The 18,574-nt window shown below is 42.8% G+C and overlaps 2 protein-coding genes across 2 annotated transcripts in view; one reads left to right on the plus strand and one right to left on the minus strand.

Annotated features, from left to right (window-relative positions):
- The window catches only part of lama1 (laminin, alpha 1), a gene marked incomplete at its 3' end in the record, with an annotated part of 34,540 nt that extends 19,659 nt beyond the window's left edge, over positions 1–14,881 (minus strand). Inside the window, exons 1-19 of the mRNA XM_079581746.1 lie at positions 14,758–14,881; positions 14,516–14,601; positions 9,405–9,575; positions 8,884–8,996; positions 6,927–6,978; positions 6,662–6,852; positions 5,434–5,598; positions 5,276–5,365; positions 5,072–5,189; positions 4,821–4,999; positions 3,697–3,790; positions 3,461–3,618; positions 3,200–3,340; positions 2,949–3,107; positions 2,411–2,512; positions 1,235–1,449; positions 1,020–1,131; positions 247–357; positions 27–154 (exon numbers count right to left, since the gene is read on the minus strand). Coding sequence (XP_079437872.1) covers positions 27–154; positions 247–357; positions 1,020–1,131; positions 1,235–1,449; positions 2,411–2,512; positions 2,949–3,107; positions 3,200–3,340; positions 3,461–3,618; positions 3,697–3,790; positions 4,821–4,999; positions 5,072–5,189; positions 5,276–5,365; positions 5,434–5,598; positions 6,662–6,852; positions 6,927–6,978; positions 8,884–8,996; positions 9,405–9,575; positions 14,516–14,579 — 2,363 coding nt within the window. The 5' untranslated portion in view covers positions 14,580–14,601; positions 14,758–14,881. The remainder of the gene's footprint in view (positions 1–26; positions 155–246; positions 358–1,019; positions 1,132–1,234; positions 1,450–2,410; positions 2,513–2,948; positions 3,108–3,199; positions 3,341–3,460; positions 3,619–3,696; positions 3,791–4,820; positions 5,000–5,071; positions 5,190–5,275; positions 5,366–5,433; positions 5,599–6,661; positions 6,853–6,926; positions 6,979–8,883; positions 8,997–9,404; positions 9,576–14,515; positions 14,602–14,757) is intronic.
- LOC306981815 (SLAIN motif-containing protein 1-like) overlaps positions 1–18,574 on the plus strand; it is a gene marked incomplete at its 5' end in the record, with an annotated part of 310,788 nt that overhangs the window by 39,494 nt on the left and 252,720 nt on the right. The window lies entirely within an intron of this gene.

Here is an 18,574-nt window from a genome sequence, read left to right on the forward strand (position 1 = left end):
AAAACTGTTTGTATGCATGAACAGACCTGTTGGACGCCGCGGTCAGAGGACACGGGCATTTCTTGCAGTCTTGTGCCGTCCCCTCGGTGGCATCGCCATAGAAACCTGGCAAACAATGTTCGCAATGGGGCCCCGTGGTGTTGTGGGAACAGGACTGCGGGAGGCAGAAGAAGCGTTGGAAGTCAACATAAATGGGCCGGACGGTAAATCTGTGTGTTAAGCGTGAGTTTTTGTAGCGACACTGACCAGGCACAGTCCGTGGGTGTCGCACACGGAGGAGTGGTCGTAACACTCGCACTGGAGACAGTTGCCTCCGAACAGGACGCCTCCCATTCTGTAATAACCTGGCAAACATGACTACAGGCGAGAGGAAAAGATCTTTCAGCGTCAGATGTCAACATAGGGACAATGAAAACAACTGTCGGATTTTAAAGGTGCATTGTGGAACCTTTAGTTAGCCTATGCTTTCCATCACAGTGGCCTCTATGACGCCCCAGGACCATTTTATTTTTTGGTACATTTTCTGGATGAAATGTATGCGTAAGTATGGAGATGGTACGGCTCCATCAGCAGAGAAAACCTACCAGAAACTCTAAAAACAATTGATTCTGGAGCGTCATAAAGGCCACTGCGATGGAAAGCACATAAAAAGTTCCATAATTTGACCTTTAAACCCCCGTCTAAACTGAGCAGACTCTCTCCAGGTTGGCATTACCCAAATAAAAACTTGAAAATGTGTTAAAATAGCGACAAAAACGAGATGAAAACACAACAAAAAGCGACAAACTAGCAACAAAAAAGTAACACACACACGATATGAAAATTAACCGATAATAACTCCATAAAGAGATTCCATTTAGATGAGACAAAATAGCTTTCCGGGTCTTAGCTTTCAAATGAGGCACTGGCCTGTAAGAAGCTTTCAGATTCATGTGAAGCCGAACTTGAGAAAATGTGCTTGGTGAAGGCGGGGGTTAAGAGGTTAAAAGTATTTGTGAATGTTAAGAGTACGCACTGACCTCACATGACGTGCCGCTGTAGCCGTACGGACACTGGCACGTCTCCACGGCAACCGCCTTGTCTCTAGAAATGGACGCCGGGTCAGCCACATCCAGGGACACCGAACCCAGGCTGGAGGACGAATATAAAAAGTCATAAAAGACAGAAGCAAACACAGAAATTGTGAGTTCAAATATTTTTACTCTATATTGTTTCCAAAGGCAGTATTTTTTACCGTATGGGCCCGGCCGCAGACGAGTTGAGCAGCACCCTGACCCTCAGCGTGGTGATGTCACTCAGCACGGTCAGCAACTCGTCGCGGGTTACGTGACCTCCCCGGGCGTCGTCCATGAACTGATGAGGACCCATCACCACGGCGACGGCGCGCTCCGACAGGGGGGACAGGGAGAGCACGTGGGGGCGGGACAGGCGTAGGGACCGGCCGTTTCCCTGGAGATAAAAAAAATACATTCATAAAACTGCTTTTAATGTGATATTTTAAATCAACTGAATCACTCGGGATTTGTTGGTTTGTATCTTAAAGCGTGATAGGAGCACCCTCCGCTAGTAGCAGGGGGAACTAAACATGCTAAAAACATTATGCAAGACTCCATTTTTGCCTAATAGCCTGCCAACAAATCAACGGAGCCGTGATAAACGCCATTTGAGTGATGAACTGCTCTGGTGATGTTTAACCTCTTAACTCCCGCCTGAACCGAGAGCATTTTCTGCAGTTCAGCTTTACCCAAATCCTGTAGGCCAGTGTAACACCTCATTTGAAAGCTAAGACCTACAAAAGTAAACTGATCTTTTTCCTCACCCGATCAGATTTTTTTCATCACTTTTTTTGTTGGGCAGTCATCTCATTTTTGTCAAATTTTCGTGACTTTTTTGTCACTTTTACGTCACATTTTTCAAAAAATTTTGGTCCATTTTTTTGTCACTTTTTCGTCAAATTATTCGCATTTTTTGTCAAATTCTTATCACTTTTTTGTCCATTTTTTGTCACTTTTTCGTCCATTTTTTCTTAATTTTTCGTCAAATTTTTTATCCATTTCTGTCATTTTCTTATAACATTTTTTGTCAATTTTTTGTCAATTTTTTCTCAATTTTTTCACATTTTCATCCTTGTTTTCCTCTCAGTTTTGTTGCTATTTTCACACCTTTTTTCCCAGAAGCTTTTGGATTGGGGTAAAGCTGGAGAAAATGTGCTCGGTTCAGGTGGGAGTTAAGGGGTTCATGGGTTTTAAAGAATCTATCTATAACGCAACATAATCCAGGAAATACAGATCGGAGCGCTTTAGCAACAGAAGAAGAAATGATTACAGAGTTGATCAGATTCAGATGACTATGACTTTACATGAACAGAACCTATTCCTTTTACAGCAGTGAAAACATGACTCTTTTTTACCTGTATGATGACATCAGCGTGGGCGGGCAGTGAGCGGTCCAAGTTATCCAATGGGACGTCGTAGAAGATGGTGTAGTTTAGTCTCCCCCTGAAGGATGCCAGCTAAACCGAGGAAACAAGTTCAAAACAATGGTCAAAGCAAGTATCAATAGGCCTGGGTACCCATAAATGATACCAGTACCAAAAAAAAGCTGAGGTACTACCGCTATTGAACAAATTAAAGTATTGAAAGCAAGTACGGTGAAAAAATCGGACATCTTTCTTCCCAATTTTTTCAAAAACTTTTTTTTAGCATAATTTTGTCTTATTTTTACCCCAATTTTTGTTCATGTTTTACCCAATTTAATGTCATTTTTTCCCCTATATTTGTCCCATTTACCCCCAAATTACTCCCCACTCATTTCTTGACATTGGAGATGAATCGTCCGGACATTATTGTTATTTTTCTGGTTCTAGACAAGAAATATTTTATTAAAGGTATCGGAAAAAAAAGCAACGGTACCCAGCCCGAGTTTATGCAGCCCTGGTGAGGACTGACCTTATTAGCGAGGAAGCTGCTGGGGGCGTCCCACGACATCTCGTGCTGGTGGGCGTGGCCTCGAGAGCTGTTGATCGGCAGGTGGAAGTTGTTGTCGTGGATACCGGGAAGTGGGTGGAGCTGGTCCACCGGCTGGAGCCAGGCGTTGGAGAATGTCACCTGAGGGAACGAGGAGGAATGAGTGTTGTGGCGAGTTTTTCCACAAGATTTCACAGATTTGTTCGTTTTTTGTTTTGTTTTTTTGTCCTTGCCTGAGCGGTGGACCAAGGGGAGCTTTCGCAGACGTTGGACACCCCGAAGCAGAAGCAGTCGGTGCAGCCCAGGGGGTTGCCGAGCTGCAGGTTGTAGAAGCCCGGTTTGCACAGGTCGCAGTTGAAGCCCATCACGTTTTTCTGGAAAGTTTGTCCATAAAGTTAGCCAGGAAGACAGCGCTCTCTCTGCGATTCTACTTCCTGCTTCCTTTGCCTCTCAACCAATCACCCTGACACTTTCTGATCAATACAGTTTCGTACCTTGCACACACACTCCTCGCAGGGGTCCACGTTGGTGCTCCCCGCCAGGTTGCACTCGCACTTGGAGCACAGAGGGAAGTCCCTGTACCCGAAGGCGCAGCGGTCACAGCGGCGGCCCGTGAAGCCTTCTCTGCACTGGCACTGGCCTGACTCGACGCCTAAAGACAACCACAAAGTCATTCATGTAAAAGGTCACAGGGACTTTATCCATAAAGGAACTGATCATTAAAACTAACCAGAGGTGGAGTCGTCCCTGACACAGACTGAAGAGTGGGATCCCGCGAGGTCGCAGTCACATGGGACACAGGGAGAGTCAGAGTACGGGGACACCTGGGAAACACAAACATTTACTTTCATCGAATCGAATCGCTTTGTTCAGTTCAAGTCAGGGCGGCACGATCACAACGAGAAAGTGTGGACATATGATATTTTTGCAACCATTTGAAGATGAGTTCAATGTAATAAAACCAAAAGCTATGTTTAAATCACAACTTATCTTAAGGAAAAGGACAGAGACAAAACTAAAGTAGGGCTAACCTAAATTAAAGGGAGGCTATGTAGGACTTTTTTTTTATATACATGAATAAATATGATCCTATTATATGACGCTAACATATTCAAATATATTTACTTTTACTGATAACAACAGTAAAGTTGATTTATAAGTAAAAGAAAAAAGTTTATGCCGCAAAAGTTGTTTATTATTATTTTTAAAGGCACACTGTGTAACATTTTGGACTTGCCTGTTGCAAATACAATGCAATCCTAATGAAAAGCTCGGCACAGACAATACTCTTGTTGCAGTGAGAATGGATTTGGATGAGGACCGAACCTATTTAGATCTCATATTTGGCTGCCTTTTGTCAACATCTCCATGGAAACGAGCCGAAGACGTCCCGCTGCCAGGAAAAGTTACAGTCAGCTCTGAGTAGAGCTCACAGCAAACACACAGATTTAGGCCTAAAAATATTTGGAATTTAATCTTATTTATTGGTTGAAATGTTACGCAAGTGTGGCTTTAATTTGAAAGCTACAAAATGTATCAACAATGATGTTTTTCACTCATCTGTCACTTTATTGTTGCATTTTTGTCACTTTTTTGTCTTTGTCTTTTTTAGGGTTTCTGTCTCCTTCTTATCGCTTTTTGTGTCACTGCATAGTTGTGTTTTTGTGACTTTTCTGTCACTTTTTCATCGCTTTTTTTGTTGCGTTTTCGCCACAGTTTTGTCTCATTTCTCCCAAACTGGAGAAAACGTGGTCAGTTCAGGTGGGGGTTAAGAGGTTAACATGGAAAACCTTAACACTATAAAAACACTGCGATCCTTGCCCCCTGGATTGTGGCCGTATTATTTCTCCTCACCCCGTGTGGTCGGTAGAGCCCGTCCACGCACGTCTCGCAGTTGATCCCGGCGGTGTTCTGCGAGCAGCCCACACAGACCCCGCCCCCTCGCCGCAGCCCGGCCGAGTCCAGGCTCTGCCGCAGCTCCGCCACGGTCTGATTGTAGAAGCAGTCGTCCGCCTTGTTGTGGCAGTTACACTCTGTCAAAACCACACATCAAAAACATCAGTGGACTTTTTTTTTCTTACTCGACTTGACCGACGAGCCCTTACTCTCGCAGGTGTTGCCCTCGGTGATGGTGCCCGGTTGCCACGGCAGCTGGTGGTACCCGGGACAGCACTCGTTGCAGTTCTCGCCGCACGTGTTGTGCTCGCAGACGCAGTGCAGTTTCTACAGAGCGCGGCAGAAACATGTCAGCCTTACTTATAAGCAGCCGCAGTAATGGTAGTACTTGTAGTATTTGAGTCCGTACTGACCTGCGTGACCGGGTCCAGGGGGCAGCTCTGGGCGTGTCCGTAACAAATGCACATGCCGCCGATGGAGATGTCTTTGATGGAGTAGAAATACTGGAGGACAAAAAACGGTCACGCGTGTAAACACTGAAGCGATTGGAGTCCCTGTCCGGAGTCCTTACCCTTCGCGTGACGATGGGGTCGTGCGTGATCAGGGTCATGAGGTCGGCGTTGAGCGTCCGGATTCGCTGCAGCCTCAGCCGGATGTAGCGCGCCGAGGTGAAGTTCAGGAGGTCGGAGGTCAGGTCGTCCGCCCCGGGGCGCCCGTTGATCAGAGACGTGTGGATCTGCCGGCAGAACGCGATGGGTGAGGTTCTTTTAATCTTAAACTCGTTTTTAATTTTTTTTTGTCATTTTTTGTCACATTTTTTCATCATTTTTTTCATCATTTTTTTGTCAAATTTTTGTCATTTTTTCATCATTTTTTTAAATCAATTTTTTGTCAAATTTTTGTCCTTTTTTTTTGTCTTTTTTGTCACATTTTTGTCCTTTTTTGTCCTTTTTTATCATTTTTTGTCAAATGTTTGTAATTGTTTTGTCAAATTTTAATCACATTTTTGTATTTTTTTGTAACATTTGGTCACATTTTTGTCATTTTTTGTCATATTTTTGTCATTTTTTGTCATATTTTTGTCATTTTTTCGTCAATTGTTTTAATCATTTTCTTGTCATTTTTTGCCAATTTTTTGTCGTTTTTTGTCAATTTTTTGTCATTTTTTTGGTCACATTTTCGTCATTTTTCGTCAATATTTTGTCAATTTCTTGTGACATTTTTGCCACTTTTTCATCAATTTTTCCTCACTTTTTTGTCAATGTTTTGTCACTTTTTGGTCACATTTCCATCATTGTTTTCGTCTCAGTTTTGTTGCTATTTTCACAGCTTTTTTCCAGAAGCTTTTGGACTGGGGTAAAGCCAAACTGGAGAAAATGCTCTCGGTTCAGGTGGGAGTTAAGAGGTTAAGAGGATAATGTGTGAAAGATCTGCACATTTACGGGTTCATCTCCAATGTGTGTGAAAAATGGGGAATAATTTGGGGAGCAAAATTGGGCAAAAATAAGGTAAAAATTGTGATTCAATTGGGTAAAAAATTGAGAAAAATGTAAGGAAAAAAGGGAAAATGTTAGTAATAAAAATGAGCAAAAATTAGTTGGGAAAAAATGGGAAAATGATTAAAAAAAATACGCTAAAGCTTTCTTCTCACAAGCGGACTAATTATAGACCATTGGGAGGGGTTAGCTTAATCGTCCTAGTCCCGCCCCTCTTTATTCAAACTCTTGCTAACCCTTCACTCTCTATCCCGACTGTGCCCGTCTTTTCCCTGCCGTTTGCCCCTGTGAGCCCGTCCTGACCTCTCCGTGCTCCAGCGGGTTGAGGCGGCTGTAGTAGGACGTGCAGATGACCTCCGTGTCGCTCTTGTAGGTGGGCGGTCCCAGGCGCGGGGTGACGTTGTAGCGCGTCAGGCACTCGCTGTCGCTGATGGTGTAGAACTGCCACGGCTCGAACCTCGCCCCGTCCAGGGAGCGCTCCAGGATCCAGTTACCTGTGGGATAGCAGGATTTAGTGCAAGGTTTTCATCCAAAAAAAACATTTACAAAGGCGAGCGTTTGGACTGACCTGGCCGAGGAGAGTTGGCTGCTTTGATGATGATGTAAGCCACTTGGAAAATCTGGAAAGAGAAATGATCTAAAGTTAGGCTAATTGTATCCTTTAAACTTAACATGGTGAGACAGGTTGTTTTAGATGTTTTACAGATCAAGATCAAGAAGCAAGCCCCTGCCAGGGAACATGAATGATCCATGTGTGCGATGGTTTGAACAGTGAATAGAAGAGTATCGCGCACTGGCTTTAATTCCCAGTATGTTTGGTCTGCGTTAGCGCTCAAGGCTGCACACTCAGCTCACACACTCCGGCGCAGACACAACCCGAGGCACGTGATATCTGAACACTTCCACAGCCAGTGACGGCATCGGGCGCCCAAGGCTGTTCGCTCAGTCTGCTGTCTGAACCTGAACCAGCTGGGGTTACAGTTTCAGACGGGTTCATGCGCCGACTCATCCTGGAAAGCATGAGGCGGCTTTAGTTTTAGAATGGCTCCAGGGAAGGAACACTATCAAAGGTTCAGGTTCAGGTCACATGGTTTCCTACTTTGAAAGGTAAAAAGAGAGTCTAAGTCCCATAAACCTACGACAAAAATACATTAAATAATTGTAGTATCGATAAACCATTGAAAAATGTACTTGTAATGTAAAATGTAGCTCTTCATACAGATTTCTTGTGATATTTAAAGCAACACTGTGTGACATACTTCCCTATAACTAGATTGAAATTCCAGCATAAAGTGAAATGTTATTTTGGTGAAACATTCCTTAAAACATAGGTCTTTAGTGTGAACAATCTCACTTCTCCTCAGACCTTTGATGGGAGCGGGACATCCCTAGCTCGTTTCCATGGAGATACACCTGCTAGATTTAAAGCTGGGTATTATGCTTTTTGTAAGTATTTCATAATGATGTCAAACACATCTTTATCATTTTGTTGGTTAGAAAATGTCGTATTGATCTACAACAAAATATCCAGATGTTCAACTTCCTGATTTTCATTAGCCCCTCCCACCACCCCACCTCTTGCTCCCCGAAGCTCCTCTGGTAAGTGTTTTTACTCAGTGATGAGAGGATTAAACCTAGCAAGAGCGGAGGGAAGTATTTCCTGGATATGTAGGACGTCACAAGGAGCTTTTGGGAGCTGTCGCCACGGTGCAAAGAATAGCCAGAACCAATGATTACTCAAAGATGCGCAAGCGACTTGAAATGCAACACCAGGTATGTTTTTGATGAGCATTATAACATAGTAAAAAGCTCTAGAAAAGTCTATTGTGCTTAATATCCCTCTATGAATAAATTAGGTTCTCTTTCCCACTCTCTATTTTGAAAGCCACAGGAGTCTATGTCTAGTCTATGTTTTGTGTTTTATGATAAAACCTGCAATGTTTATGTTTAGCTTTACTTCCCACAGTGTTAATTTTGACAACATATTTTATTTTAGTTTTAGTCTTAGTCTTTTGACTAAAATGTAATTTAATTTTAGTCGAGATTTAGTCAAAAAAAACTTTTCAATTTTAGTCTAGTTTTAGTCGACAAAAATTGCATGTCAATCTAGTCGACTAAATTTAAGACGAATTTAGTCGACTTTGCATTGATAATATTCATCATAATCATATTTAATCAAGGTCCTCGACTTCATGGAGCTGCTCCACATGAATAAAGCTCAGAGCTGATCCTTTGGCAGTGAATTTACATGATCTGAGGCTCTTTCAGACGGTGAATAGTAGTTTGGATGATTTTAGTCTCTCCTTTTCATTTTTATTTAGTCTTATTTTAGTCGACTAAAATATCTGGACATTTTAGTCATAGTTTTAGTCTCATGAGAAACTTTTAATTTAGTTTTAGTCCAATTTTAGTCGTCAAAAATATCACTTTGACTAAAATTAAGACTAAATATTTTAGTCGACGAAATTAACACCGACTTCCCACAGCTGCTGCTTATTCCTGAGTAACCCGTGCTGCACAGTGACCTGTTTGAGGTCCAGGGTGATGGTGACCCAGTGGAACTGCCGGCCGTTCTTGATGCTGGGACTCTGCCACCACTGGTTGGTCCCGTCGATGGCGTTGGTGATGGGGTGTCGCTCTGAAAACACACGCCGGACAATTTATACATAAATACAATCCCGTCCTTCAACCCATAAAGTCAGTCCACAGCACGTTCAATTACCGAGAGAAAGAAGGAGTTAGTAAAGCGGGTAAAGGGAAGTTTGCGCAGTCGTTTTGGGGCCTGTAAGTGCAGTGTGTGAGTGTCTGTGTGCATAGTAACCTTTGTGAGGGGGCCGCTTGTCCTCGCAGCAGGGGCACATGGGAAATTCTCCCAGGGCTGTTACATGTTACGGCTAATCTGAACCCGCTCATTAGACGGATTAAGCCTTTTAACTGGACTTCACTCTTTGTGTAGCGGCTGAAGGGAACAAGAGAGAGCTAATCTACCGAGGCCCAGACCGCACTCTGGGTTTTCGCCTCACCATGAAGATGTGGCGCCCGTTACCTTTGTGCGAGGCCGAGCCGCTGTCGCATCGCGGGCAGTGGGGGTTCTTGATCCTCCGGCCCGGGACGTGCTCCACCAGTTTGCAGTAGACCTCGGGCTGGGGGTGCCCGCAGGTGGCGTTGGCGCTGATCTCCGCGTTGGACGCCAGGTTCAGGATGGCGGGGAAGAGGCCTGAGGGGAGGCGGTCAGGAGGGCAGGGGGGCAGGAAGAAACAAGAGAGGGGTAATTACAGAGGCTCAGGCAGGTGGGCGGGTGTGGGGTGGACAATGAATGATGGAGGCTTCAACGTTGGGTTAAAACACAGTCTGCCAAACTTTAACCTCTTAACCCCCGCCTGAACCGAGAGGATCTTTTTCCTCACGTCATCACATTTTTTTTCCAACATTTTTTTGTTGGGTATTCAACTCATTTTTGTAACTTTATTTGTCACCTTTTTGTCATTTTTTGTCACATTTTTGTCATTTTTTCGTCAATTTTTTATCACATTTTGGTCACATTTTTTGTAATTTTTTTGTAATGTTTTGTCAATTTTTTATCACATTTTTGTAATTTTTTCATCACATTTTCATCAATTTTTGGTCATTTTTTTGTTACATTTTTGTCATTTTTTTGTCAAATTTTTATCACATTTTTGTAATTTTTTTGTCCAATTTTTTGTCATTTTTTCGTCAATTTTTTGTCGTTTTTTTGTTACATTTTGGTCATTTTTGGTCACATTTTTGTAATTTTTTTTGTCACATTTTCATCAATTTTTTTTCTCGTATTTTTGTAATTTTTTTGTCACATTTTGCAACATTTTTGTCATTTTTTTGGTCATTTTTTGTCAATTTCTTGTGACATTTTTGCCTCTTTTTCATCCATTTTTCGTCACTTTTTTGTCAATGTTTTCTCACTTTTTTGTCACATTTCCATCATTGTTTTCGTCTCATTTTCGTCTCAGTTCTGTTGCTATTTTCACAGCTTTTTTCCATCCAAATGCCATGACCCAAATCTGTTGGGGGCTTTTCATGGGACAATCATGGAGTTCAAAACCTAAGAGCCTGACTTTGAGTCGACTAAGCTCTTCTGAGTGCCCTTACAGTAATCAACGTCGGCCATTTATCTGCTTCACTTTGAGAAAAGCGAAGAAAGTTCTAACTAAACTCATACATTGTTCCACATCTCTTTTACAGTGTGTTGCTATGACTACGACCTTCAAGTGAATGCCATGAGGTGCATCTATAGGGTTCAGGCTGGCAGGTCAGGAAGTCAGGACATCTGTTAAAAAAGCCTTTGCCTAATTAGTATGTAAATGCTGCACGGCAGGAGGAGGCTGAGGGTTTGTTTGTTTTCATTCCAGAGAGGAAAGAAGATAATGTTATCAGTTTCATAGCATTGTTTTTAGTTATTTTAAAGATGCAGCTGAGCATACACGGCAATGGAGGGCTTTACTCCAATCTGACCTTCAATGGAGCCAGTGGCAAAACCCAATACAGCTATGAAGGAATTGATAGAATCTATAGATACAGACGGCATCTCTGGATTCGTCCATATATGGTCATGTTTGAAAACAGTTAAGGGGGAAAACAATTTTGAAAAAATCTAAACTTTCTCTAATTATTCAAAAACTACTTTAACAAATGCTGAATTATGAATATAGTTTTCTACTAAATAAAGATACAAAGACATGGGGAGGAGCAAAGTGGTTCAACAGCCTATAAATACATAAAAAACAGAGAATGCTAACATAATGACACATGTTAGCATCGGGCTAATGCTATCGGTTAACTAGAGCTAGCTACAACTGCCGTTATTTCACTTCTACTGAACAATCTGCTGTGAGAAATTATCCATATGGGCCCGATTTACACTTGACTTTATTTGTATGAGATAAATAAGTTCATATTCCATCAGAAAATGGCTAAAAAGAGGGAAAATTGAGTTTCCCTAAAGATTCTATTTCCCCCTCGGCGAGGCCACGCCCCCTTCGATGACGAGTTGCCGTCTGTATCTATCTCCACACTGTAGTTTCGGTGGAACCACATGTCCAAAAAGGCGTCCTGCTCCTCACTGTCAGAGCTCAATGTCACCGGCCCCTCCATCTGTCCAAACTGACCTCATGGGGGGGACGTCCTCTGCATGTGTCCCCCCTCTCCGTCCTGTGTGCTCAGCTGCGCCCGTGGCCCGCGTGAAGACCTTTGTGTGGTCTACTTGCCTTTTGTTGACGCCGTTTATTAACCTCCCTCCCCTCGGGGCCCCCGACTGTACTGCCCTCCTCTACTTTCTTTGGGCCGTGTGTGTGTGTGTGTGTGTGGTGGTGACGGGGGGTCTCCGAACGGGACAGCGGGGCCTGATAATGACAGGGGTTCACTCCGGGAGGGCCATTATCCGGAGGAAGGGTGTGAGCCTTATCACAACAAACAGTACCCACAATGCACCGGGGGCCGTCAGCACCTACGGGCACTCCCCCCCCCCTCCACCGTCGCAGAGGAGCCAAGGGTGCACTGGGGCCTAATTGGATGAAGTTTTTGGACTTGAAGTGGGGGTTAAAGTTCAAGCTGTGTAAATCATTGAGCTGAAGAAGTGCTGTCGGGAAAGTGCAGGCAGTCTGTCAACTTTAGGTTTTATTTCTTTATGCGTTAGTTCATATCATTACTTTTTTATTTGGTTTCAAACAGCAAAATAATCCTCTGGCAAAAACTTTGACGATGAGAAATAAACCTCAAAGCTCAAAATCCACCACAGAAATTCTCATCTCAAAAGCTAATAACAGAGTCTTTTATCTAGAGCAAAGACCTTCATTATGAAGCAGTAAACCCGCGCGTTAGCGGTCGTTCAAAACGGAGCTAATCAGTGGCTAGGCTAAGTTAGCATAACCATAAATGAAGCTAACAGAGTTTTAAGGATTTATAAAGATAGATGCAAATCAAATGTTATTGCTTTTTAATGCCCAGATACTATGTTTTAATGTCAGAAAGGCATATTTGTTTTTAGATTTGCAAACATTTAATCAAACAGAGGAAAGAGAATTGGACAAAACCGGCAACTGAATCGTTTTTTGGCCATGAGTTTGGTATTTTCAAATGCAAATACAAATTGTTGAGCATTGTTGAGTCATATTTTCCAATAAATTTAGATTTAATGCCAGTTTGAATCCAATTTAATGTTTTTTAATGACATTTAAGACCTTGATTTTGGCACAATTCATGCAATGACTTTTAATGCTTTTTTATGCCCGGTGAAAACCCTGGTTTTGTGTCATGTTGTCGTTTTATGTAAAGCTAAACACACACGGGCAATAACCATAATCCGCTTTTTCCTGAGGTCACCTCCTACACTGACGAAAAAACAGGACTGAGATTCTGAAACATCAGACCCTTCGAACACCACCAAACACTGCACACACCCAGGCTTCCCAGTGTTCCCCGCGGCCCCACATCTAAGAACCAACCAGGCCCTGCTTAGCCTCCGAGACCTGACGGGATCGGGCAGAGCAAAGGTCACATGGCCTTCAATTAGGCTAAACGTGTATCACATGGCAACCGTTGCTTGAAAGGCTGGAGGGTCCATGCTCCTGCACTGGCTGAAGCACAGTTAAAGGGACTATAGAGAGTTTAAAAATGTTAAAATTAAGTATTTTCCTCCCCCTACATGTTCCAGCCATGTCCTAATGTGTAGAATGAGCTCAGACCTGTTCACCACAACTGCCTCTAAAATCCTGTACTGTCACTCAGAAAGGTGTCACTTCGGCCCGAATTGCCGTCATGCACGAGCTTAATATAGAAGGTGCAGTTACACATATGGCCTGAGGTGGCAGTAGTGAGTATAAAATGGCCAACTTGCATCCAGCCCCTTTAACTCAAGTATGGGTTTTGTTTTAACGTATCCTCTTCAGAGTGGTTCAGGGAGCATGAGATGGGTCGGCCACCACAGAGTCCAGATCTTAACCCCATTGAGAATCTTTGTGATGTGCTGGAGAAGGCTTTGCACAGTGGTCACACTCTCCCATCACCAATACAAGATCTTGGTGAAAAATGAACGTAACATTGGACTTTGCAGAGTCTTATTGAAACAAGGCCACGGCGAATGGTGCTGTACTCAAAGGCAAAGGGGTTTGTTTTTGCTCAGGCAGTGTTTCTACAAAGAGAGTTTTATTAAATTGTGGTAAATCATCATTTTCATTCAAAATAACTGAACAATGCAAACCTGCCGCTCATTTGTGACATCACATGCATACCCTCCATACATAAGACATAACACAGACATCAAGGCAATTCAGGTACAACAGCAGCAAATACCAGGTATAAAGTATACAGTACACCATATACTTTAATTGTAAACTTTGCAACGTACAACCATTTCAGTTCGATTGTGATGAACCTCGCAGCTCTAAATGAAACACAAGTCCTCAACCTTGCATTCTCCTTTCATTCTCATTCATTCTCTTTCCCTCTCTGACGTGGTTAAGTGTTTTGAAAGAAGAAGAGGAGAAAACAAATTAGCACCAGCCTGTTATCTCCCCATGAGCCCTCTGTTCAGGACTTACAAGGGGGTCAGAAGAATGTGCCTTTCGTTGATGAGAATTAAGTCCTGAGTGGAAAGTGGGGGACCTCGGGCTTGTGCAAGGATAACTTAGGAGTTATCAGTCGTGTATCTTTCATAGCAATGACTTTAAAGTACATGTGCAGTCGCAATTGAATGGAAATTGCAAACGTAAGTGCAAATGAGTTTCCACACATAGCACTACAATGACATTACCATATAATACACATAATAATAAGGAAAAAACACTTTCAAAGCCAACATCCTGACAACAAAGGCTTCAGTAACAGCTAAACATGCTTTGAATGCCAGAAATATTCTAAATTTGAGCCCGAAAACACAACTGAGCACCTCCTGAACAGGGTAAATAAAGTCCCATTGCTAACCTGCTAGCCCCGCATTGCCCAGCATTGTGTGAAACCATGTGAACGTGCAGCGAGAGCGCGTCCCATTGGCCCGGGACGGGACGGGGATGCCCAGAAATAGCACTTGCCTTGATGCTAAGTCAACCCGGCTTACACCGACTCTTTTCAAAGCCGAGGGAAAAAAATGCAGCGTTTGAAAATAGTCTCATTCACAAAGCCACTGACCTCTTTCTTGGGCTCGAATCTCCCAAACCAGGAGCACCAGGGGAAGCAGCGCCGGGCTCCTCATTTTCTCTCCCACAGTTTGGCCCCTGGGGAGGCGAGAGGTGGAGGGATGAGCGAGGCACTTCAAAGTCGCAAAGAGCTTTTTTCGAGTGGCAGTAAATTACGGACAGGCATTTAAAACTGTTGATCCCACAGTAAAAAAACAAAAATGAACTCATGCAAGGGAAGGGAGTAGGACTTACTTGCTGCAGCGTTCCGGTCCCGGTGGTGCAGACCCGCTCCGGATAAAGAAAGTAAAATAAAACCTGCCTGAGCGCTGCACTGCCGGTCTGAATAGGCTGGAATGCGTGGCTGTGCTCCTCTCCCTGTCTCTCCCTCTCTCTTCTGAATGAGTCGGCCTTTATTTCCATTCATTCAGAGGCTCTGGGGGAGGTGTGGGGGGGGGGGGACATGTGACTCAGGCCGGAGGAGGGAGGGAGGGGAGGGAGGAGGGAGACGGGGGTCCGGCAGGGTCGTACCATTTGCACTGGGATCGGGGGACATGTCAAAAACAGGTTGGAGGAGGGAGAAATGCGGCACACGCACAAGTGACGGTGTACTTCCTGGAGTACTTTTATACCACATAACCTGTACTTCTACTTAGTAATGTAGGTATTTAACTCATTTAACTTCATTTGATTTTTAGTTCATTTCATTTTTATGGTGAAATATTCAGAAATACAGTGTTAATTTCGTCTTAATTTTAGTCAAAGTGTTATTTTTTCCAACTAAAATTGGACTAAAACTAAATTAAAAGTTTCTCATGAGACTAAAACTGTGACTAAAATGTCCAGATATTTTAGTCGACTAAAATAAGACTAAATAAAAATGAAAAGGAGAGACTAAAATCATCCAAACTTCTATTCTGAAAGAGCCTCAGATCATTTAAATTCTCTGCCAAAGGATCAGCTCTGAGCTTTGTTCATGTGGAGCAGCTCCATGAAGCAGAGGAACAACATTAAATATGATTATAATGAATATTATAAATGCAAAGTTGACTAAATTCGTCTTAAATTTAGTCGACTAAAACTAGACTAAAATTGAAGATATTTTTTTGACTAAAACTAGACTAAAATCGAACTACATTTTCGTCAAAAGACTAAGACTAAAACTAAATTAAAATATGTTGTCAAAATGAACACTGCAGAAATATATAATTATTCACCTTATTTAGTTTCTGTGTTTCACATTGTTTTGAACGTCTTTGCTGTGTTTTTGTGCGGGTTCTGCGGATTTTGTTTTACTGCAGAGAGACATCATGGTCCTGAAGAAGGTAAGTAAGTAAGTGCTTCATTTGTCATTGTACAAGCGTAAAACGAAACTGTGTTCAGGTGTTAGTCCTGAGCCGCTGCCACTGAGCCGCTTCAGCACTGTGGGCCACTCTGAGCGTTGCACCCAGAGGAAACCTGTCAGGCTGCCTTCAGTCTCCTCTGATCCTCTGAAACGGTGCAGCTCCTCCTGGGTTTGTCCCAGTTTCAAAGCGTGGTGTCCTGCACTGGTCAGCTCCACTACATTAGCCGGATCAATAATTGGGATAGAAGGCTTGTGTGGCTGTACAAAAGCATCCATTAAAATAATGTGAAGCACAGAAACCACAAGTGCAATTCACAGAAAAACGCAAAAAAACTCAGCTGTACCAAGAGAGAGGGAGGTTGCTGCTTGTTAACACGTCACAGCTTTTTAAAAGTGGACAAACAGCTAGCTTGTGAGCTAAAGACATGTGACACACACACACATTTCTCCTTCTGAAACAGTGAAGAGGCACCAAGAGCCCCCACACCTGCAGCACAGTGGAGGCGTCACGAGAGGCGCTACAGGAAACAAAAGAGGGACAAACGAGGAGAATATTGGGGAAAGACTGTGTTGGAGCGGAGGGAGCTGCGTAGGAGGAGGTGGAGGAGCTGACCACCAGTGCGGGACACCACGCTCTGAAACAGGGACAAACCCAGGAGGTGGTGCACCGTTTCAGTCCTAAAACATGCTGCTCAGGTTGGCCCATGATGGCGTCGCGGCTCAGGAGTAACCCCACACCTGAGCGCAATTTCAACGTGAAATTGACAATGACAAATAAAGCACTTAATTCATTACTTACTTACCTCTACAACCTCAACCCCTCCTACGTCTACATCGTCACAATAACACTGCCAGGACGCAACGATGCTTTGGGGAAACATTAGCCTGTAGAATAAAAGCAATTGTTTATTACATGCAGCGTTCTTCCATTCATTCTCCTGTAATGACTGTGTACGTACTTACTTCAGTGACCGTGTTTATTGTCCCCATAAGGTAATTTGAGTCTTCCTTCTGCCAGCGCCTCAGGGAAACCTGTCAGGAGCGGTGGAGCAGTGGACCCACCGCAGAGCCGCCCCGGGGACCTATCAACAGATCTTCATTTAGGTTTGGTCGGGAGCTTCAACCGAGGATTAGCCGATTGTGTGTGTCTTAGTTTGAGGGTGAAACAGGAGCACTGAGGAAACCCACCACGGGGGAGAAAACATCTATATGTCAGAGGCTGGGAACTCTTAAACATTACCAGTATGGTATCAGGGAAAAAAGTGTAGGTAATTGGTATTGGAAAAATGAAAGTATCGGAGATCCAAGTTTTAGATCTTTTTTTCTTTTTTACCCCATTTTGTTTCTCTAATATTTCACTCATATAATAATAACAATATTAAGGAAATAAATGTGGGTTCCATCTTTAGTTTGACTTCATAAAAATGCACTGATACTAAATTTACCAGTTTATATTATTTTTTGTGTTGTGTTTATGTAAAGTAAGTCGATTATTTAGCCAAAAATGTCCCGATAACATTGAAATTCCTAAAGTGGATATTATTCGAAGTATTTGGTGAATTGCCAATGCTATTTGTGCCCTGAGTGTTTCTGAGAGCTGAATGTAACAAGTGAATTTTTCTCCATTGTGAGATCAATAAAGGCTATCTCAGCTTATCTTATATTGTCTTATTTGGGTGAAGAAAATCCAGAAAAAGGGTTAGTGCATGTGTGCTAGGGAAACACAGAAATATAAATATAAATATAAATGGAAATGAATAAATAAATATGAATGTTTTTTTTAACCACTTAACTGCAACCTTCAGGTTGGGGTAAACAATTATTTACATCCAAATCTCAAAGCATATTGACTGGAGAGCTCACAGCCTACATGCCAGTGTGATACCTAATTTGAAAGCCAAGACCTTCTAGTTTCTAGAAATATGTGTGAGATCTGTGGGAGTGAAACACAACTTACGTTACATTTGCCGTTCTTGCCCTAATTATATCTGGATTAGGGTTTACTAACCCGAACCCTATTCCCCTGATCGGGGGGTGGGGGGGGGGGGGGGGGGGGGGGGGGGGGGGGGGGGGGGGGGGGGGGGGGGGCGGCAGTTAACAGGTTAACTAGCCTAACCGGCTACGAACGGCCCTGTTGAGTTAACATAATACACGAACGTTTCTCTTTCTGTCTATAGTAATTTAAGACGTATTTAATATACTTATCTGCATTCTTGCAACCTTGCGACAGATTCTCATGGCACACAGCCATGAACCTATGGAAAATTACCAAAAATGACAAATTAAGACATGCTACACAACTGAAAAAAGCTTAATGTGAACGCGCTCGTTACGTAGCTAGCAAATTAACAAATGAGCTACTTACTTATTATCTGATCCAAAACTACTGGAAAAAACATACATTTCTAGTGTTTTAAATGCTGCTAATTAATGTTTTTACATATTTTTATATTTTTCAATAACTAGCAAAATGTACTTATATTAAATATAGAATTAGAATGAATCAATGAAAGTTACCACTAAACCGAAGAGTTAATGACCATCCATATCCACTAGATGGCGGTATTTATCCGGCGCTCACAGGTGGATGTTGCTTTTAGTTTAGCATTGCATTTGCTCATAAATCAAAAGGAGATCCGACTACAACTGTATATATATCGAAACTCGTTCATCCATTTATCAGATCTATGTTTGGCTAGTTTTTCAGAGATTCCAAAATTTGCCGCC

Source organism: Gobius niger, assembly GCF_951799975.1.
Source record: "Gobius niger genome assembly, chromosome: 23".
NCBI classification, from domain to species: Eukaryota; Metazoa; Chordata; class Actinopteri; order Gobiiformes; family Gobiidae; genus Gobius; species Gobius niger.